Below are 22,141 nucleotides of genomic sequence, written 5' to 3'. Positions count from 1 at the left end.
AAATAGCGATTTCTAATAAATTAATTGCACTTCAGATGCAAGAATAGGTAATTCAGAATCCCAAATTGTAGGGAGAAAATTGGCTGTGAAAAAAGTTTAGAACAGCCAGTCTTTTAATGGACAAGATACTTTGCATGAAAGACAAAAGTAAAACTGTGGTTATGTTTTGCAGCATAGATGAGCAGTGGCAAGAAAAGATAGCCTTACTGTATTTCTTCCTGTCATGCAGATGTTAATGGAACAGAAAACTGTCACTTTAAAAGGAAACAACTTTAAGGTCCCTCTGCCTTGTGACTACTCTGTGTGCATCAAGCTCATGCAGACTGGATTCCTACCCCCAAGTGTAAAGTATTCAAAAATAAGTCTTTGAAGCACATGTGGAATACGACAGCAATTCATTTGGTTGGTGTAACAAAGATGCATCAACAGACTTCACGGGTTTAATGAGGTAACCATTCTTTTGTATTTGGAAGGCCTCTTCCTTTTAACAAAGGAGTAAAAAGTGTCATGCATAGACAGAAATTCTCAGGCAGTTGTCAATCCTTTGAATTGGCAAACTTGAGAGAAATTGAAAATACATTGTTACTCTAACAATCCTCAGACACAGAATACCAGACAGCCAAGTGCATGATATTGAGCTCGAGAAGAAAATACTGAGCATTGGAAGAAAGCAGCCCAACTGGTCACTTCAAAAGAACAGACTAGGCTGGTTAACAAAATACAAGTCACAAAAGAAGCCTGCCATTGGGCTTATGACTGGAACAAAAAAGAAGTTTTGGGGAGAATTCTGCATCAGTTATTGAATAATTTGGGAAATTCTGCAATGAGGTCCTGTCCAAAACGTAGGTCCTTCACATCACATCATCACTTTTAGAATGAATCTAACTTTTCCTTTTGCTACAAAAACACTTTAGTTAGTTACCTTGCTTTTGAAATTCCTCAGTTCTTCTCCTCAGTTGTTCAGTCTCTGCACTAAGCACTGGAGAGATATCTCTTGAACAAGGTTGTTAAAAAAGGAAGTGTTGTGGTGATGTCATCTTTTCTTCTACAGGTTTTTTTTTCCTTTGAAAATTAGCCTTCTGCTCATCTTACTTCCTTTGGGGAACTATTTATAACCAAAACAAATAGACGTTCATCCTATACCAAATAACCTATGCACTATATGCATTGTTTGCCTTCAAGTCATTTCTGAGTTATGGCAGCCTACTCATTGTTGTGTGTTTGCCTGATTGTGCAGTCCTATCCTTGCATTTTATCTGTCATTTGTTTATACTCTCCAATCTGCCTGTACATGAACCTATGTTCTGTTTTAAATTGGCATTTTGTAATTGTGCTGGCCAAATGGCTGTAATAAAGTTATTATTATTATAGTTATGGCAACCATAAGGCAAATTTATCACAGGGTTTTCTTGGCAAGTTTCTTCAGAGGGGGTTTGCAATTGCCATCCTCTGAGGCTGAGAGACTGTGATTTTCCCAAGATCACCTAGTGGATTTCCATGGCCAAATGGGAATTTGAACTCTGGCCTCCAGAGTTGTAGTCTGACACTCAAACCACTGCACCACACTGGCTGTATATGTGAGAATTTATTCATAAATTCTCTGCACATACATCCATTTTATATGGACCCTAATTTTATATGGACCCTAACAGTGTGTTGTAGTGGTCTGAGAGTAACCTAGGGAGGCCATCCATTTTATATGGATCCTAACAGTGAGGTGTAGTGGTCTGAGAGTAATCTAGGGGGACCATCCATTTTACATGGGCCCTAACTGTGTGGTGTAGTGGTCTGAGAGTAATCTAGGGAAACCAGGGTTCAAATCCCTGCTCAGCCATGGAAACACACAGGACAAGTCACACACTTTCCGCTTCAGAGGAAATTCTACCAATAAAACCCCATGATATAATCATAATTCGGAAATGACTAGAAGGCACACAACAACAGCATCAGCAGCAACAACTATTACTGATATGCATTACTGATACATTATTGATATGAGATCGTGTGATTAAGAATGCTTTATCAGACTTTGTGATCATGAGAGCAGTCATCACACTAGGCCAAATACAATTACAGAACCATTTGCACACTTAGATGCTCAGTGTGTCGAGGGCCAGAATCCTGATGGGCAATTATAAATAGGTAACATACTGTTATATATTCGTAACTGCTACATATTCACAAGCCCCATGTAGCCCCTAGTTTAGGGGCTATGTAGTGACTATGAAACTCCCCCAAACCTTACCTAATAGTAAGCAACCACCGAGAGTGCTTGGGGTCTCTTAGGAGTGTGAGTCTTAATGTGTGGTGAAGATATCTATCTCAGGCCAGGGTTCATGTGACTCCTGCATTGAGAAGCAAGCTGAACTTTATAGTATAAGTAAAGTTATGTTTTTCTGTACTGGTGGTGTAGTAAGTTTTTTTCCTCTCATTTTTTCTTACACTAGTATCCTATGTCAGCATCATTCCTACAATCTTGAAGATGGATTCAGTATCAACGAGGAAGAAAAACTTCTCTACATGCAGTTCCCAGCTCATTGTGGTGACTTTGTTCTATGGGACTGGTGTCTTTCAGTGTCTGAGATCTCATTCTGCTTTTCATTACTTTGGGATAAAATCTTCTCTATCCAATATAGCATTTCAACCCCCATATTATCCATAGGGATCTTGTAGCACCTTTGAAATTAACTGAAAGAAAGAAGCTGATAGCATGAGTGTTTGTAGACTTCAAACTACTTCTTCAGATGCATGGGGTGGATCTGAGGAAGAAGATTGAAGTCTACTTCCTTCTCTCTGGCGGGGTACAGATGGGCAGGGGAAGACGTCTTGGAGGTGTATTCTGCTGAATACGGAGCCTCTAGACCGCCCGCCCCGGGGGCGTGGCTCAGGTGTTGGGGCTTCCACATGGGGGCAGTGAAGACCCCTCACCTGGGGCTGTTTCTGACCTGCAGTTTCCATACCGCCGCCTCGCAGGACGCCGCAAAGAAAGAGGCAGCTTCTGCACGGGCGGCCAAAAACGGGGCTTTTTTTTTCTTTTGCCGGCTGGTGGATGCGCAGCTGCGGCGCTCAGCACCAGCGGCAGAAAGCATATGTGCACATTTAAAGCACCCAAGCCCCTTTACACTTTTTTCCCCGCCCTGCCCAAGAGCAATAGTGGTCTCCTGCCAGCTGGTGATCAGCTGGTGTTGGCATCCTTGTCCGCTTGCACGTTGCTAGTGTCACCAGCATCATGGATGCCTCGTCTCCTTTGGTCCCCGTGCTCTTGCTGAATCTGCAATGCACAGCCACAGCTGTCGCCGCTGCCACCGCTGTCCCCCTGCCATCCCCCATCACCTCCTTTGTACATATGTAAATATTTAAAGTTTTAGCGTTTTTTTAATTGTTAGGTGAAAATGGCACAGGAATGTGTGTAGGGGTTCACTTTAAATTCCAAACTTTCCACAATTCTAGCAGCGCATGCGTACATGTTGCTCTAGGGTTAGGGTTAGGGTTACGAGCATTAAAATAGAGTGCAGCTGTGCTGCAGCTTCCACATCTGCATGGCATCTGACGCTCTAATTAGAGCCTCGGTGCAAACTGCGCATGTTCCAGGACCCCGACTCATTATGCGACGCAGCTGACTCGGAGCTTTTAAATGGGCAACTTAAATTAGCAGCGTAACAATTCTGGCGTACCAGTGCAGCAGCTTACAGACAGAGCTGCGCAGTTGCGCAGCATACAGAAAAGAAGCAGGGAAAAGCAGCACCTTTTTAATGCCGCTTCTTCGCGCTTGGGGCGTGCGGGCAGCGTGTTCATGGCGCCATTCAGGTAAGGGCTGTCTGAAGGCTATACCTCCATGACGTCATGAACACACCCCTTTTTGCCCGTCTGTATCCCGCCTCTGTTCCACCAACTTCACAGGTACAGTTAGTGGGACATAAGACAGGGCCTTCTCTGTGGCTGCCCCTGGGCTTTGGAATTCCCTTCCTAAGGAGGGCAGAATGTCCCCCTCCTTGTTGTCCTTCCATCAGCAGTCAAAGAGAGTGCTGTATTGTTTTAAACTGAAGTGATTTTTTAAATTACTCGTTACATTTTAAGTGTTTTAAATTGTTTTAATATTGTCAATGGCTCATTTCTATTTTAATGTTGTCTTTTTAATATATATTACTTGTAGCATACTTGGTTTAAATTGTACCTGCCTTGAGTCTCAATTTTTGGGGAGATGGGATATAAATTATGATGATGGCGGTGATGACGACAATGATTAGAAGTTCAGTTTAGCCTTAATGAGAGTTAAGGCTAAACCTCGTCCCTTTCTTCCCTGTATGAGCTCCCATGCACATTGTAATGTTCTGCAGCCAACAAAAAGTGAGTACATAGTAGTCAGTTACTGGGTTCTAGGTTGCATCTCTCTATCCTCTTTGTCCATTAGCCTTGAATATAGCAGAAGGGACATTTTGTTCAGAGGTGGTGTAGTGTTTTGAGGGTTAGACTCTGAGAGACCAGGGTTCAAATCTCTACTCATTCAGGGAGACCCACTAGGTGATTTTGGGCAAGTCAGCCCCCAGAGGAAGGCAATAGCAAATCTTCTCTGATCAAAATGTACCAAGAAAACCCCATGATAGGTTCTCCTTAGGGTTATCATAATTGCCAGATGACTTGAATCTACACAAGGAAAGCAAAAAGGTTGCCACCTCCCATCATCCCTATGGTATAATCTTCAGATTTATACCGCCTTTCCTGTGGTTTCTGCAGTCAGAGATACCCAGAGATATAGGTAGGCGCTAAATAGGCTATACAGAAATGACAGAGGCATGGTTGTGGAAAAGAAAACAGATACAATATTGATGGAATGCCTTGAAGAAACAAGTTCAGGGTAAGACAGGTTTCCAGAACAGGCTCACAGTGGTATCAGGCCCAGAAAAAAGAAGAGAGGGGTGATTTGGGGCCAGTCTTAAGGACCAATTAACTTGCTTAGAAAGGGGTAGGGAAGACAAGTTAGACTTGTATCAGCACACCGTGTTGCATGTTGGGATGAAGAGGCAGAAACAATGGCACCAGGACTTCTTTGTTCCACATTGGAGTGTCTGTTGTAAGGTAAGGGTAAATAAAGCTTACTTTTGATTTTCTTTACCTAGTTTATCAACTTGATGCCCTTGTCATCACTAAGCTTGAGACTGGAATTCTGCTGGTGCACTACATAGATCTTAAAAGTCCATTAGCATTATGCAGTTTTACTTGGTCTACATAGTAAATGAATGAAGTGAATGAATGAATATAGATTTTCCAATGCCCTCTTCAAGAAAAGAAAGCCCCAGGCTCTGAGCAGTCTATCTCTTCACCACTGGCCTTCATGGCCCAGTTGCTGGGAGGGTCTCAGAGTAAACAGCATCCAGAGAAGTCTGGAATGGAAAAAGTTTGTACCACCGGCCAGGCAAAGCCAGGCTTTCCAAAGCATGTTTAACTTTGAGGGCCTGTTCAAAAGGCTGCCTTGAGAGAAATAAACTGCTTAGAATCTATATCCTTCTTTTTACCTAGCCCAGTGACAACCATGAATCATCTGCCCTTTCTTTGAGGTGACGTAGGGTGCATCTATGCTGTAGAAATAATGCAGTATGACACCACTTTGAGAGCTATTGTTCCATCCTAGAGAATCTTAGGATCTGTAGTTTTATAATGTCTTTAGCTTTTTCTGCCCAAGAGTGTTGGTGCTTCACCAAACCACGAATACCAGGATTCTGGAGGATGAAATCATAGCATTTAAAGTGATGTCAAACTACATTGTTTCTACAGTATGCCTGTTTGTTTGTTTGTTTGTTTGTTTGTTTGTTTTAAACTGTGCACTGGTTAACCTCTGGACTGCAGCTGCACTACAAGCTATGGTTGCTTAGTTAAGTCACTGCACAGGTACACAACAAGATCTCTATCCTTGTCTTGCCTATTTATCCAGTGCTACATCTATAAAGTTTTGCATCCTTGTTGGGGAGCTTCAAAGGTCTATCGGCACACATTTCCCCCCTCTGCATTTATGTGGGAAAGTTAAAGGTAGAAGATAATAGGGGGAAAAGTTATCAAAGAAAGTGAGTTATTTCTCACATGAATAACTGAATTTCTGCTTGAAATGTGTGCTCTTTTACTGAATTTACTCAAAGGAAATAAATACGTTTTTTCAGTTAAAGTCTCAGTCTTAAAAACATTTAGCAACAGAAGCCAGAAACAGTACAGATGTCCATCCATCCAACCCCTTCTGATACAGATTTTCTCCCATTCTGTTTGCTTATTAAAATTAGGACAATAGACTGAATGCACAGGAAGATAAGTGGCATTTGGTTGGTCAAACTTTGAAATCTCTATCTTGGTTTCTTCATTAGGCTTCGATAAATTTATTTAAGTCAATTGAATCTTTAAGTTCGACTGAATCTTTAAGTTCAATTTTTAAAGTTAATTTCCTACAGCATAAAAATACTAAAAATTGGTAAACATTAGGCAACAGATCAATGTATTAGTGCTCAGTGTATTAGCACTAAGCTGGCAAACAGTTTCTGCAATATTCCACCAAACTGATTTATTCAAAGTCCTGTTAAACAAAACTGAAGCAGGAATGGGATGGAATGAACTTAATCTTGTTAGAACAATAAAATAACTGTTCATGGACTTGGCAAATCTGTCAATCCCTAGAACGAATCATAGGGACTAATTTTCTCACAAGGACATAGTTGATGTGTTGCTTGAAAGACAGCTATCTGTGTTAATTTTCACTATTTTCCATGTTTTCTTTTTCTTCTTTCAGCCTAGGAATGCATACTGATAAAAGTGTTCCTGTAGACCCTTGGACTATTGTCCCATTCTGGAAATCTTACTTTCACTCCAAATACCTGAATTTCTACAGTATCGTCTCTTACATTATGCTTCCTCAGATCTGTGGGTGAAATTACTGCTTCAGATGCCAAATAAGCTTTTGTATTCCAATGATTTTCCCATTATAAAAACATCAGAATTTTTGCCTTGCTGGATTTTATCGATCCTTCCTCCCCATCTATTCCTGCAAGATATTCATGCTTTTCTGTAGACCACTATGGAATCATTTTAAAGTTTAAATTAAGCAGCAAAATGAGTGGAGGACAATCCTTTGTATGTAAGGGTGTTTGTATTATATCTTTCATTTGTTGTATTTGATGCTTGTATGTTCATTTAAATCAGTTCTTGCTCATATTTAGTACATATTAAGCTGAATGTGTTTATTCTCCATTTACTCAGATTTTAGATTAGTTAAAGAGATCCATATGGCAAATCAAACTGTAATAACAGAATTTATACTCTTGGGGTTCTCCAATAATCCATGCATACAGGTTTTTCTATTTTTTTTATTTCTATTAATGTATGCAATTACATTGCTAGGAAACATTGTGATCATGCTTGTGATTAAGACTGAATCCAGCCTTGGCACCCCCATGTTCTATTTTCTCAGTCATTTAGCTTTTGTTGACATTTGTTATTCATCTGTCACTCTCCCAAAGCTACTTAGAAATCTCATCACAAAAGAGAAGACTATTTCCTGGGAAGGGTGTATTGCACAGATATTCTTCTTTTTCCAGGCTGCTTGTGCTGAAGTATTCATCCTCTCTGCCATGGCTTATGATCGATATGTTGCTGTATGTAACCCACTGCATTATACCACAACCATGAAAAAAGAAATATGTAGACAACTAGTAGGTGGTGCCTGGACAATGGGTTTTTTGTATGGCGTAACGAATGCCCTTCCCTTGACCAGTTTGCATTTTTGCATGGACAATAAAATTAACCACTACAGCTGTGACATCCCTTCACTTCTGGTGCTGTCTTGTGATGAGACTATCACTAATTATATCATACTCCTTTCCTCCAGTTTTCTCTTTGGTCTAACATCATTCTTTTTCACCTTGGTCTCCTACATTTACATCATCGCCACCATCATGAAGATTCGTTCAGCAGAAGGAAGAAGCAAAGCTTTCTCCACATGCAGTTCTCACCTGATTGTTGTGGTTTTATTCTATGGAACTGGTTATTTCCGCTATTTAAGACCTAATTCTTCCACTTCATCATTTATTGATCAACTCTTCTCCATCCAATATAGCATCTCCACGCCCATGCTGAACCCTATTATCTATAGTCTGAAGACCAAGGAGGTGAAGGAAGCTATTAAGAAACTAGTGAGACAAAGATTGCTTACTCATGTTAAATGAATGTTAACAATATTCAATCAGACAATATTTTGACAGTGAACTGACTTCAATATTAGCATTCTTTTGCTTCCATATTGTAGAATGTACTAGAATTAATTCACAATTTGGGATATGGCAAACTGGTGTCCTTGCAATCTATGTCACCATCATTTTAGAAGAACAAATCTTGCTCATGCTAAATGAATTTTAACATGAAAACTCCATTATATGTTTGCTTTAGGGTCACCATTAAGTGGGAAACAGCTTGAAGGCACAGAACAACAACAAAGGCAAACATATCATGGAGCTTTCATGACAAGATTTGTTTGGAGGAGGGTTTGCCTTTGCCTTCCTCTGAGGCTGAGAGGGTGAGACTTGTTCAAAGTCACTTAGTGGGTTTTGATGGTTGAGTGAGGATTACATCCCAGGTCTCCAGAGTCATCATCCAGAGCAGAATAGGTCAAAAACTATAAATATTCTTGTCAGTCCAGGATTCTCTTCATCAAGGTTTCTCAGCACTGAAGAAACATGGTTTTCAATATTTATTTATTAAATATTATTTCCATCTATATTCAATCCATCACAATAGCCATCATTCAAGTGTACCTGCACTACATCATTATAGCAGTTTGAGCTCAGTGTAAATGCCATGGCTCTATCCTACAGAATTCTGAGATTTGTAGGTACATGTGGTACTTGATTATCTGTTAGAGAGCTCTCAGATACACTCTGAGTGTTCTGTAAACGATTAGTTCACGAGTAACAAAATCCATCTGAGAAACTACACTGAAATCTATGAAAGCTCACCCTGCCCATTTCTTTCTTTTGGTTAGCCTCAAAGGTGCTACAATATCTCTCTACATACGGATTCTACAGACTAACATGGCTATATCTTTGAATTGAGTAGCATATAATTTGTCACCAAAATATTACCTAAAATATCGCTACAAACAAATGTGAAGATATCTTCATTGTGTACATTACATAATGTGATTTTAGGAGGTCCTAAAATGGTTTTAGTAAAGCATAGAAATTTCTCAATCAAGGTTCATGCATCTCTAGATGGATTTTTATTAATATGAATTTTAAAGCCACTTTAGAATTCCTACCTGAAGAAAGAAAGAAAAAAAAACAAAGATTACAAAGTTAGAAGCTCTAATTGCAAGTGAATTCCCATTGGCAAGAGAAAGTGCATTGGGAAATGTTCAGAAGGCAATTCATTAATGATTTCATGGGTTTAAATATGCTTAAGAAGAAAGTCTCAGTTCCTGTATCCTATTTGAAAAGACATCTTCTGAGAATCCATTTTTCTACAGTCTATTATGTCAGGAAAGAGGGAGCACTGAAGAAGGAGGCAAAAATATTTTATTTCAGCAGGTTGGCCAAACAGAAGGAGAAGAATCTAGGTGAGTCCAGTTCTTTTCAGGATGCATTCAAAATGACTATTTTGAGGACACACATGCTGTGAAATTTGGAGAAAAAATTATTGTAATCATTATTAGCTTCATTTTATTTTGGCAATAACATAAATAATTGGGCAAAATAATAACCCATAAATATGCCTTGTACTGTCATCATCATCATTCTTAAATTGACAATAACATAGGGTGCATCCACACTGCAGAAATAATCCCACTTTAAGTGTCCTGGCTCAATACAGTTGAATTATGGGAACTGTAATTTGTTGTGATCCCAGAACAGAATGGAGTGGAGTTGCATCAGTCCTGCAAGAAGGGACATCTTTTGCTCCTCTTTGTTCGATGCTAACAAAGGTCAGTGATGGTGATACTGCTGGTCTCTCTGAGAGTTAACCTCAGTGTCACTCATCACTACTGCTGGTGGCCAGTAGTCATCCTTATGACTATTAAGGTACCATTTTTTCTTCTCTCCCCCCCTCCAGTTCTATCTCTGCTCCCTTTCCCTCCCCCATAGTGTAATAGTCTCCAGGAAGCACTGCTGGAGTTTAAAGTCAAGAAAACAAGCTAATCATGATCCTTTATGCCAGAAAAAGGACTTTGGGAAAGAGAATGAGTAATGAGAGTCTCTGGCCAAAACTGCAGATTCTGTGGATCTATAAGAGTGATTTTAGCTAAAAGAAGTGGAACTTAGTTTAGGTAGTTATTTCAGCAGTCATTTGCTGACCAACCCTGGAATCATGAGGCAAGACACAGAAAATGGGTTGAAAATAGGGCCATTTATGTCATTGACCTATTTATGAATTTCTTAACAAACCAGCTGGGAAAGCAGCCTAGTGTGGGAGCAGCTGTAGCCAGTGGGCTCTTCCTCCAACCACCTCTGCAACCTCCCCTGGGCAACCACACCTGATCCCTAATGTTAACCCAGTATCTGGGTTATTCACTTGCTGGCCCGCATCAGGAAGGCCAACCAGAATCTCCCTCTTCCAATTCTCAAGGATTAAAGAGTTGGTTTATCCTTCAGGCAGCTTCAAGGGGTATCTCTTTCTCATGCCCCATGTCCCAAGACCCAAAGACGTAGTTCTGGAGATCTCCCTTCCACCCAAACAGTGGCCTTGGTTCTTGTTGAAATCTAAATTACCTCCAACATCTGCCAATGACAACCTAATTAGACACCACCCAAGCCAGTTGCCCAATTTCTGACTGGTTACGGTATGGAGTAAGCTTGGAAAGGAGCTTGGAAAGGAGAAAATTTCCTATCCGGCTTTCAAGCAACCAAGAAACGTTATACTATACTGGTGGTGGGAGGGTGGGTTGAACACAAGGGTGCGAATAAAGAAACTGGGGGGTGTCAGGCTCATATCCTCTCTGGCCATGCCCCCAGCATCTTCCCACCTTAGCATAACTGCCAAGGCAAGGTTTAAAAGTTTGTCTTGCCTTCATGGAAACCAGCAGACTGTATGCTATTGGCAGGGTTTATTTTTATTGATTTGATCATTAGTATGTGCAGCACTGTGTACGTTTATAGTGCTTTTGAAATTAAACTATAATAATAATTACAATAATAACAACAACAGCAAACTATATGTCCCATCCCAACACATTCAGTGAGGGAGCAATGTAATTTTCAGCAAGATGCTTTCAGGAGGAGGAGGCGGCAGCCAGGCAGCTCAAGCCTTTGGTTCAAGTGGAGCCAACTCACTTTGAATTTGATTTCTGTTTTACCACAACTCAGAAAGAGAAAATGAGGATGATTTCATCCAATTTTGGACAAATATTCAAATCAGTCCCAACTAGATTAAAGCCATTAAATTGATTAAACTTGCTGAGCCAAAATGTATGCAAATCCCATTGATTAAATGACTCTGCTATATTTGGGACTAAAAACTGGATTTAGCTCTGTGTTTTTAAAGAAGAGAAAGATGAGAAACCTCTACCAAAGAGATAGTAATGGCATGCAAGGGTCTTGCTTTCACTCTTTGAAATTTGTGTTGAATATTTGATCTCAGTAAGCTGCCATTTCAAAACCTATGCTTGAAAATCATCCCTGCAAAGGATTTCCCCCATGCAGTGTGTGAATGTGCATGCTCACTGTCACTAACATATACACACATAGTTGTATAATTCAACCCTAATATTCCCTTGGGCTCACTATTTCAGAAATTGTCATTTTCAATATGAAGTTATTAAAATATGTCACACATTACATCGGAAGTGTTATTCATAAATTTGATTAAACCAATTGTGAAATAATATACTAATATTTTATTTGTCTCCTCATGCAGACATTAGGGATACTCAACCAACACTTCATGGAAAATCAGACAATTATTACTGAATTCCTTCTGTTGGAACTTTCAAGTGATCCACAAGTAAAGTGGCTCCTCTTCTTTGGGTTTATAAGCATATACACTGGAACACTATTAGCAAATTCTATGATCATATTGGTAATCAGAAATGAGCCTCGTCTTCACACTCCCATGTTCTTCTTTCTCAGACATCTAGCCATGGTGGACATTTGCTATTCATCTGTTACAGTTCCAAAGATGCTAGAAAACTTTGTGGGAAAGCAGAAATCCATTTCAGTGGAGGGATGCTATGCACAGATCTTCTTTTTCATCCATTTTAGTGGTGTGGAAGTTTATTTGCTTTCAACAATGGCATATGATCGCTATGTTGCTATCTGTGACCCCCTACATTATTCAACAATTATGAAAAAACAAATGTGCAGGCAGCTGGTGGGGGCAGCCTGGGCAATGGGTTTATTCGATGCTGTTGTCAACACAGTGCCTTTAATACATTTGACCTTCTGTGGACTCAACAGAATCAGCCACTACACATGTGAACTTCCTGCAGTTTTGAGTATGTCTTGTAGTAACACATTTATCAATTACATATTAATAGTTGTCTCTGGTTTTGTGTTTGGTTGCACCTCCTTCCTCCTCACCCTTGTGTCATATGTGTATATCATTTCAACAATCCTGAAGATTCATTCAGCCAAAGGCAGAAGCAAAGCCTTCTCTACCTGCAGTTCTCACCTCATTGTGGTTTGCTTGTTTTACCTTTCAGTGTTTTTTCGATACTTGAAGCCAAGTTCCAATTCCCTCACAGATCTGGACAGAGTGATCTCTGTACCTTGTTTTGACTCCTCTGTTGAATCCTGTCATATACAGTCTTAAAAATCAAGAAATTAAAACTATTCTTTGGAAAAGGTTTGGGAAATGTAAGTAAATCTTGGTTGTTGTTAGCTGCCTTCGAGTAGATCTCAACTGATGATGACCCGGTGAATGAGAGGTCTCCAAGCCCCCCATCCTCTATTTCCCTGCTCAGGTCCTGCAGGCTTATGCCCATGGTTTCCCTGATTGAGTCTATCCATCTGGCATGTGGTCTTCCTCTCTTTCTACTTCCCTCCACTTTCCCCAGCATTATTGTCTTTTCTAATGAGTTGTGCCTTCTCATTATGAGTGTGAACATGGAAAGAGTACATTCACCTTGGTTTGTTTTTCTTTTATTAATTTTTGATTTTTGATGCACAAAGGTCACATGAAGGAAGGTATTAGAAGCATGTGACACAAAGAGGAGGTTTGGACAAATATTAATCACATTCAAGTCTAAAACTGTAAAAACAAATGAAAGACGTTAAGTGCTGTCACTCTGACCATGGAGTCTTTGTTCTCACTTAATTGTCAATGTATGTGTTGTGTTTCAAGATTGTATGTTTGTTACTTTTAACAGTTGTAAACTTTGTCAAATGATACCATGACATTTTAAATACCATTTGTATTCTTTTCCTATAAAGTGATCATGTTTTCTTTCTATGAGCCCATCGAAGATCTTCGGGGGAAGACTTCCTCTCTATCCTGCTATCATCAGAGGTGCATTTGGTCAGGACAAGGGATAGATTGTCTTCTTGGTGGCTGCTCCTAAGCTGTTAAAATCCCTCCCATGGAAGCATTATTTGGCCCCTTCTCTGCTCTCTTTCCACTGGCAAACAAACACCTTTGTTTTAGAGCAGGCCTCTGGCTCTTAATGTACTGTAGGATAAATATTATTTTTCAAAGGGCTCTGTTATACTTTTAACTTTTTACTATGTTTTAATATGTTATAAACTGTTTCCAATAGAACTGCCTATTTAATTTAAAAAAAAACTTGTGGATCACATAGATTTGAGTTGTACTTTGTTTTTGATTTGATATGAGCCACCTGGGTTCCTGTAAAAGGAAAGAGACAAGATATAAATAAAATCAATCAATAAATGGACATGGAAACCATCATCCTGCTCATTTGATTCTTAAATTCTTTATTTTTTGTATTTAAATATGTCTTTTCCAAATAAAAGTACAAATAACAACTAACTGACTTAGCACAATGAAATATCACAGGTCAAATCTGCTCTGCACAATGCTATTTATACATTATCTAGTGGCTTTGAAACAAACTACCAGCTACCAAAAGGTTAATTTACCACTTAGGGTGGCACAGAAGTATGCAAGATCAGGGGATAAATCCTTTGATAATCAAACATCTTGAACCTTTGGAAGTCAGGAGTATAGTAGCTTTAGTGCCTATGGTTTCAACGTCTGTTGGTTTGTTTTTTTTGTTTTTGTTTTGTTTTGTTTTTCATTCTCTTTGGTTGGTATTAAGAGTATTAGGGATTTTTGTTATGCTTCTATAGTTGGTTATTGGTTCCAAGGTGTCTTTGAATGTAATCTGTTTCTGCAACTTTGCAATTTAGTTAAGCTATTGCATAGAGAAGGTTGTTTCAAGATATTAAACCCAGAAACCTGATGTAACCCTATATACTTAGAATAAAACTTTCTTGAATTCCTTTCTTGAAGCTTTAGAGTAGTTTGGACTCCTCTGCACATACACACATTACTTTCTTATCCAAGGGGATGGAAGGGAAAAGTGGTTTTATTTGGATTCTTAATATCTCTGTCTTTCATGGGAAAGGTCGAGAAGAAGACTCTGGGGACCTTGTGGGGAGCTTCTGTTTAGCTAGCCATTTCTTATTTACCCAAGGGCTTAGGACAAAGAAAAAGCTAGGAGAGTCACCTACCTTTATCTACCTATTATAAAGCTCTCTAATCATAAATGCTTAGGGTTTTTTCCTTCAGATATTTAATGGTAAAATGGAATAGATTGAGCATTGGTCTATGATTCTGGAGTTCAGAGTTTAAATCCCTGCTCAGCCATGGAAACCCATTGGGTTACCTGGGGCAAGTCACACTCTCTCACACTCATAGGAAGTGGCAAACCCCTTTAGAGAAATCTTGTCAAGAAAATCCCATGATAGCTTCACTTTATGGTCACCATGAGTCAGAAATTACTAGAAGTCGCACAACAATAACAAGGGCAAAGCAAATTCTATAAAGCCAAACAGTTACTGAAAGTCTGTGGAAGCTTTCCCCATATTTGCAATTTCCGTTTGGCCAGTTTCCAATAATACAGTTAGAAAATATTTAGGAAAATGGCCCTAAACTCTTCCCTGTCCAACCTCTTTGGCAATCTTTTTCTTAACTATGTCCTACATTCTATGAACCCTTTGAGGAGGCTAAGAGATCTAAAGTGAGAGAAAGGTATATTTGGGCTTAATGTCTGGAATACAAAATATGGTGAATGAAAGTTGGTCAGGGTAGGCTCTTTCCTTCCTTCCCTCTCCCCCAACTTACTTAGATGACTTCCAGCAATCTTGCTAAAAAGGACTTGAAGCCATTGCTGCAAGTGATAAGAGAATATGGTAGATCATAGAGTATGGTAGATTATAAACTTGCCCCCTCAGTAGCACTTTTTTGTGTTAAACTACTACATGAGCTCCATAAAGGAAGCACACACATACAATTCTTTGTCCTGTTGTGGTCTCTTCCAACTCTATAACTTTTATGTTTCTATGATTCTATACATTTGTCACCTGTGGATCCTTGGGGGCTACCCCATCGACTGTTCCAATAAAAGAAATCCAAAAAATTAGCAAACATTTCTGTTGATCAAAATATCCTTCAAAACCCCCAGGTCTTTTTCTCTGTTCCCTGTAAAAAGAAAGAAAGGAAAAAAGGTCTTTCCTGGACCTAAATTAGCCTAGTGGAGAAAATACTGGAAAATTGCTTCCGTGCTAATTTAATTCCTGGGTAAAGTGACTGATTTTAGCATATTTTCTTCCCGCTGCAAGAAAGTATTTGATAATGGCACAGATTTTGAAAACTATTAATAATTTGGGCAGCTTGCTCTGTGCAAAATGCATGCAGGATGTCTTTGTACAGGATTTATGACCCAAAAAACAGATCCCCCACTCCAAATTACGCTGTTTCCCATGCAGTAAATTTTCTCAGGGCACTCAGTAAGTAACTGTTGAGCTGATTGAAGATTAAAATGGAATGGGGTGACCTTGAAGGCAGGCGGCAAAAGTCAAGATAAAGGTGCATGAAGTTAGTAAATACAAACAATTAGATCAAATGCAACACTGGCGTGCACATGTGTAAAGAATGCTAATTACTTCAGTTACAAATCAACTACCTAGAGAATTGACCCAGAGAAACATGCTGGGAAGATATCTGGAAGACAATTGATTAATGCCTTAAATATAATGTGTTCAAGAAGAGATTCTTCACTTCTTTAGCTAAATGGTGAAAAGATCATTTTGGAACATATGTCAAGACAGATGTTCCATACTATGAAGACAACCAACTATTTGAAGTGACTGAAGATTGGGAAAAGGGACAAAAATATTCAGAGAGAAAGGATTCTTGGAGATAGTGTGAAGAGTTGCAGGTAATTTTAGTTCTTTTGACAGAATTTCAGTATGGGCACCTCTCCTCCTCCTTGTCCTCTATTTATTCCACCTTTTTCTTTCTAATATTTATATTTTAAAAATGTCTTTAAAATAATTGTGAATGACAAGTAAAACCTATTTGCATTCATTTTCTTTTAATTGGGAAAGGAGCAGAATCATGGTTGAACTGGTCTGAAATAAATGGTGGATTGAAGTTCTGGCTATACATTGGTGCATACTTGTAGCCACAGGCTGAATGTTGTACACAAATTCCAGCTCAGCAGTGTAGCTATAAGAGGACAAAAAAGAGGTGAGAATGATTTTCAGTGTCTCATTTGCAATGCTAGAAATTTGGGGGTTAAAGGTAAATTTTATTTGGGGGCAATATTTTTATTTGAGAAGGCAAAGCCCTTTCCTCCCCTCCCTGTACAATCCTCCACCAGCTTTATTTAACAACCATTGCCACCTGTGTGTAAATATCAACTTCTTTATCTGCGTTTAGATTAGGAAATAGGGCTGGTTTCATTTTTCCCACTTCTTTTACCTGCTAGCTACCTAAGTGGAGAAATTCCATCTCTTTTTGCTGGGCTGTTTCCTTTTGAGACTGCGTTCTTGTAACCAGTATGTAAGGTCCCAAACACACTGCAGAAATAATCCAGTTTGAGACCAATTTAACTTCCCTGGCTCAATGCTAGCGAATTCCGGGAACTGTAGTTTTGTGAGACATTTAGCCTTTTCTGACAGAGAGACCTGGTGCCACAACAAATTTAGTTACATGGCCAGAGAAGTAACTGGGATTGGGCATGTTGCATGAGTCCTAACTAAAATGGCTTAATTACATTATTTATCTTACACCCACAGTCAAATTTTAAGGTTTTCTTTCTACTTTCTGCTGCTGACCATATCTACTTGTATAATATGTCCCTTATGTGACTTGGGTGATTGTATAACGACAACCTGAACTCATGCAACATAATGTTTATGCATCACATCATAATTAAGAACTACTACATCCTTTGTCCAACTGTGTCATGATACAGGCACATCATTTCTAATATTTTCAAAGAAACAAATATCTAAAAAACAATATATTAAAGAAATAACTGTTAACCTGTTGCAGCAGAAATGGGATTATTTCATCATGAACTGTTGTAAATTCTAGTCTTCTTCAGTGCAGCTGAAGAAGTGTATTGAAATCCATGAAGGTTTATGCTGAAATGTGCTAATCGTAGAGATGCTTCTCTGTTTCTCCCCCCCCCCTGTTTTTCCCTTTTCATTTCTAATTTTGAAATTCTATTGACCTCCGTGCATTGCTCTACCTGTTATAGATATTATAAAGGTCCCACCTCTGTCTTCCCTTGGAAATTTAAAGTGAATATTTTTTAAATTAATAATTCTTGCTTATATTTTCCCCTGTTTATGCAGATCTTCCAAAGTGTAATTCTTCATGGAAAACCTAACCATGCAAACAGAATTTATTCTCTTGGGGCTTTCAAGTGATCCACAAGTAGAGAATCTTCTCTGCTTTGTGTTCCTACTAATATATGCCACCACATTATTTGCAAATTTTGCAATTTTACTGTTAATCAGGAATGAGCCTAGTCTTCATACTCCCATGTTTTTCTTTCTTGGACATTTAGCCTTGATTGATGTTTGCTACTCCTCTGTTACTGTCCCAAAAATGTTGGGGAACTTCTTTGCAAAGAAAAAGTCAATTTCTGTGGATGCATGCATTGTACAGATCTCCTCTTTTCTCCATTTTGTTTGTGTGGAAGGTTACCTACTTTCAGCAATGGCATATGACCGATACGTTGCAATATGTCACCCACTACATTATTCAACCATGATGAAAAAGCAAAGGTGTAGACAGCTAGTGTGTGTAGCATGGATGATGGGTTTCCTGAATGCTCTTTTGAACACAGTACCTTTAATGGATCTGACCTTCTGTGGATCCAATTTAATCCACCACTACACCTGCACACTACCTGCAGTTTTGAGTTTGTCATGCAGTGAACATTTCATCAGTCATGTGTTGATGCTTTTCACTGCCACTTTCTTTGGTTCCACCTCCTTCCTCCTCACTCTTGTCTCTTACATTTATATCATTTCAAATATTTTAAAGATGCAATTTGCAAAATCTAGGAGAAAAGCTTTTTCCACCTGCAGCTCCCACCTCATTGTGGTTTGTATGTTCTATCTTTCAATTTTTATTGAACACCTGAAGCCACGTATTAGTTCTACCACAGATCTGGATAGAGTGGCATCTATCCAGTACCTAATTTTAACTCCTCTGTTAAATCCTATCATATACAGCCTCAAAAATAATGACATTAAAGCCAGTCTTTGGAAAAGGTCCAGAAGGTTTAGGTAATGCTACCCAGCTAGCAAGAAGCATCCCCCAAAAAGTAATGAATATATTTTGGACAAACATTGGTGGCATGTGAAGATACAGGTTGATTTTCCTTTATCCAATATGTTTGAGACTAGAATTTCAGATTATTTATTTATTTATTTATTTATTTATTTATTGGATTTTGAAATATTTGCATATACATAATGAAATATCTTGGAGATGGGACACAAGTCTAAATACAAAATGTATTTATGTTTCATATACACTTTATATATGTAGCTGGAAGGTAATTTTATATACAATCGTTTTTAACAATTTTGTGCATGAAATGAAGTTTGTGTGCATTAAATCATCAGAAAACAAAGGTGGCACTATCTCAGCCACACATGTAGACAATTTGGGTTTTTGGAGAATTTAAGATTTCCTGATACTCAACCTGTATTTAAGAATTGATAGATAAATGTAATGTGATGGGTAATTTTATTAACAAAAAGATAAACTGGATGTTCTAAAAGGAGTACTAAAATAGTTTTGTACTATTTTAATCCTAATTTTGTGTATTTGTTTAGCTTTGTGCATTTTTATCTGTGATTTTTTATAAGCCATCTTGAGACCCAGGAAAAAGATGAGTATAAGTAATGTAATAGAGTAGGATTACTCAAAATCTTCCAAACACATGACCTAAATTTACCATGGTGCTGGCAGAACTGCCATCTCACTTTTGCACTGTATGCAATGTGATGTATGTATGTATACTCCTTCTTCTTACTCTTCTTCATCCTTCTTCTTCTGATGGACTATCCTTGTTCTGGACTAAGACCATTGATGAGTGTAAGCAATCATTCTAAAGCAGAGGGGAACTTACTAGAACAATGATAAACATGATGACAGTGGTGTTTCTGTTTATGATGATAATATTCATGAATACTTATATTCACTTATATTCTGTCTTTCACCTTGGAAACATGCCCCAAAGTAGGTTAAAGGTTAACATAATACGTAGATTAAAAATGTACATAAGATTGACATTGCAGCATAAACTATCAATGACACTAAAGCAATTAAAAAGGAATTCAAAAGCAGTACATTTTATGGGAGTACAGCATCCTATTTTTTAAAAAATTAATATATTCAATTACAAAAAAGAATAATTAAATGTTTTCCCCCCTTATTGACTAGATGCCAGTTCTAGATGTAATTGGATGCAATTATAATATTTCACTTTAAGCTTAATGAGTGTGTCATTTTAAGCTTAATGAGTGTTGTATGTGCATCAACTTACTATGATGTGCATATGTGGTATGCACATCAACTTACTATGTTCCAGAGGGTTCTACAAACTTCCTCTTGCAATGTGTAAATGTTTAAAGAATGGCCTTCTTTGAAGAGGAGCAGGACAGAAGATTACCTATCACATGCAGAAGAAAACAGCCATAGCCCTCAGAATGCTAGGGTGGGGAGCTGCTGATAGGGAGGAATATAAAAGTAGACAGTTGACTATTGGTGAGATAAGGACATACACAGAAAGGAACACGGTGGGATGCTGACGCACCTTTTACCATGATCAGAAAGTCTCAAAAATCAGAGCTTTGAAAAAAGTGCATAGGATAGGTATCAGTCTTGGACCAAACTAAGACCTGCTTAGAGTTCTGAGTCCTAGAAGTGGGTGATGTGGAAAGTTCACTGTACATGTCTGGAGTCATATATTACAATAAAAAGTGGGATTTGTCAAATGGAAGCATCCAAGAGTGGTAGTAATATATCAAAATCCCACCCTGAACTATTTAACATAAAACATTTTCTGCAGTTTCTTAAAACCAGAAGCTGACTTCCAGTCATTTCTATTCTCTTCCCCTCCGCATATTGGGTATTCTTGGCAGGCTATATTTTTGAATCCTTTCTCTCAGTTAGAAGCTTGATAAACCACCACTAAGAGGTGTCTCCAAGCTGTCCCTGGAAGCCATGAGTTGAGGATGCAGCAACCACACACCACATCCCAACCCGGCAGTTCTGTGGTGCAAAAAGAAGCTGTAAAAACAGCTCCTTTTTGTGCTGCAGAAAGGGTGCACTAGCTGCTGCCACAGCTTTCCCAATGACTCTTAGACATGGCATATTTACATGCTGCGCCAAAGACACAGCGTGATGCTACTCAATGTGCAGTTGGTTGGGTGGCGTGAAGCCGGCATGACACCAGCATGGGGGCATGCAGCATGTGGTCACCGTGCTCCCGCTTTGCCCTCACACTGGCATATTTTGCCAGTATTTTAAAGCTGTTAGTCTCAAAGGTACCACGAGACCCTTTTACATACTGATCCAGACTAGCATAGCTATATCTTTGCAGAAAACAAATATCAAGTTAATGTCAGTTTCAATTTGTAGAGTCAACTATTCATACAATGTCTTGAATATATTTTCCTCTAGATTCAATGCAATTGTGGCTGGTAAGCAAGGAAATTTCCCTCCATTAATAGGGATGCCTGAGTACTTTCGTCTTCATTGGCTGCATCCAACTGCAGAAATAATCCAGGTTGACACTATTTTAACTGCCATGGCTCAACACTATGGAATTCTGGGAATTGCAGTTTGTTGAGCCCTGGTGGTGCAGTGGTTAAATGCCTGTACTGCAGCCACTCACTCAGAACCACAAGGTTGCGAGTTCAAGACCAGCAAAAGGGCTCAAGCTTGACTCAGGCTTGCATCCTTCCGAGGAGGTGGCTAAAATGAGTACCCAGATTGTTGGGGGCAAATTAGCTTACAGTTGTAAACTGCTTAGACACTGCTTAGGCGGTATGAAGCGGTATATAAATGAAGCTTGTTTGTTTTTGTTTGTTTTGTTGTGGTTCTCTGACAAACAAAAACCTAGAATTCCCAGCATTCTATAGCATTGGCCATGGCAGTTGAAGTGTTGTCAACCTGGATTATTTCTGCAGTGTGGAATAAGCCTTAAAGGTGTGTGACAGAAAGTTGATACTATATAAAGTATCAATATAGAGAGCACACGTATGTCTTTCCTTCCTTCGTTTTTACTGCACATGTTAGTTTAGAATGTATGTGTTTCTATGTGTGTGATAAAGGGAGTGGGAGAAGAGAAAAGAAATAAAGACAATATATGAGGTCCTTTATTGATGATCCACAAGAAGTTTGGTCTTTTTACACATATATTTAGCCCCCCATATCCACAGATTCTGCATCCACAGATACAACTATCCATAGCTTAATTTTAAAAAATCCAAAAAATAAACCTAGCTTTTGCCATTTTATGTAAGAGACACTATTTTGCTATGCCATTGTATATAAGGGGACTTGAGCATCCATAGGATTTGGTGTTGATAGGGTGTTTGTGTGTCTTGGAACCAGCCCAAGCAGATACTAAGGGCCCACTGCACTATACACAATTTCTCCAATATAGAAAGCATAGCTCATA

General features: G+C 38.8%; 3 protein-coding genes across 3 annotated transcripts; all 3 read left to right on the top strand.

The window, feature by feature from the left end:
• The first annotated feature begins 7,259 nt into the window (after positions 1-7,259).
• On the top strand, positions 7,260-8,201 carry LOC121935798 (olfactory receptor 5V1-like). The gene has a single exon (XM_042477684.1). The coding sequence runs from the start codon at positions 7,263-7,265 to the stop codon at positions 8,199-8,201; it is 939 nt and encodes a 312-aa protein (XP_042333618.1). The 5' UTR covers positions 7,260-7,262.
• Positions 8,202-11,907: 3,706 nt separating this feature from the next.
• LOC121935089 (olfactory receptor 5V1-like) lies at positions 11,908-12,774 on the top strand. The gene has a single exon (XM_042476205.1). It carries the CDS (start codon positions 11,908-11,910, stop codon positions 12,772-12,774), a length of 867 nt encoding a protein of 288 aa, XP_042332139.1.
• A 5,037-nt stretch (positions 12,775-17,811) lies between these two features.
• LOC121933714 (olfactory receptor 1030-like) lies at positions 17,812-18,735 on the top strand. Its single transcript, XM_042473701.1, has one exon. It carries the CDS (start codon positions 17,812-17,814, stop codon positions 18,733-18,735), a length of 924 nt encoding a protein of 307 aa, XP_042329635.1.
• The last annotated feature ends 3,406 nt before the right edge of the window (positions 18,736-22,141 follow it).

Source organism: Sceloporus undulatus, chromosome 6 (assembly GCF_019175285.1).
Source record: "Sceloporus undulatus isolate JIND9_A2432 ecotype Alabama chromosome 6, SceUnd_v1.1, whole genome shotgun sequence".
Taxonomy (NCBI): Eukaryota; Metazoa; Chordata; class Lepidosauria; order Squamata; family Phrynosomatidae; genus Sceloporus; species Sceloporus undulatus.
The sequence above is the reverse complement of the archived record's forward strand: the minus strand, read 5'-3'. Positions and strand labels throughout refer to the sequence as shown.

Coding starts and splice junctions, on each gene's coding strand:
- LOC121935798 (XM_042477684.1), top strand. CDS start 7,263: ATGGCAAATCAAACTGTAATAACAGAATTTATACTCTTGGGGTTCTCC.
- LOC121935089 (XM_042476205.1), top strand. CDS start 11,908: ATGGAAAATCAGACAATTATTACTGAATTCCTTCTGTTGGAACTTTCA.
- LOC121933714 (XM_042473701.1), top strand. CDS start 17,812: ATGGAAAACCTAACCATGCAAACAGAATTTATTCTCTTGGGGCTTTCA.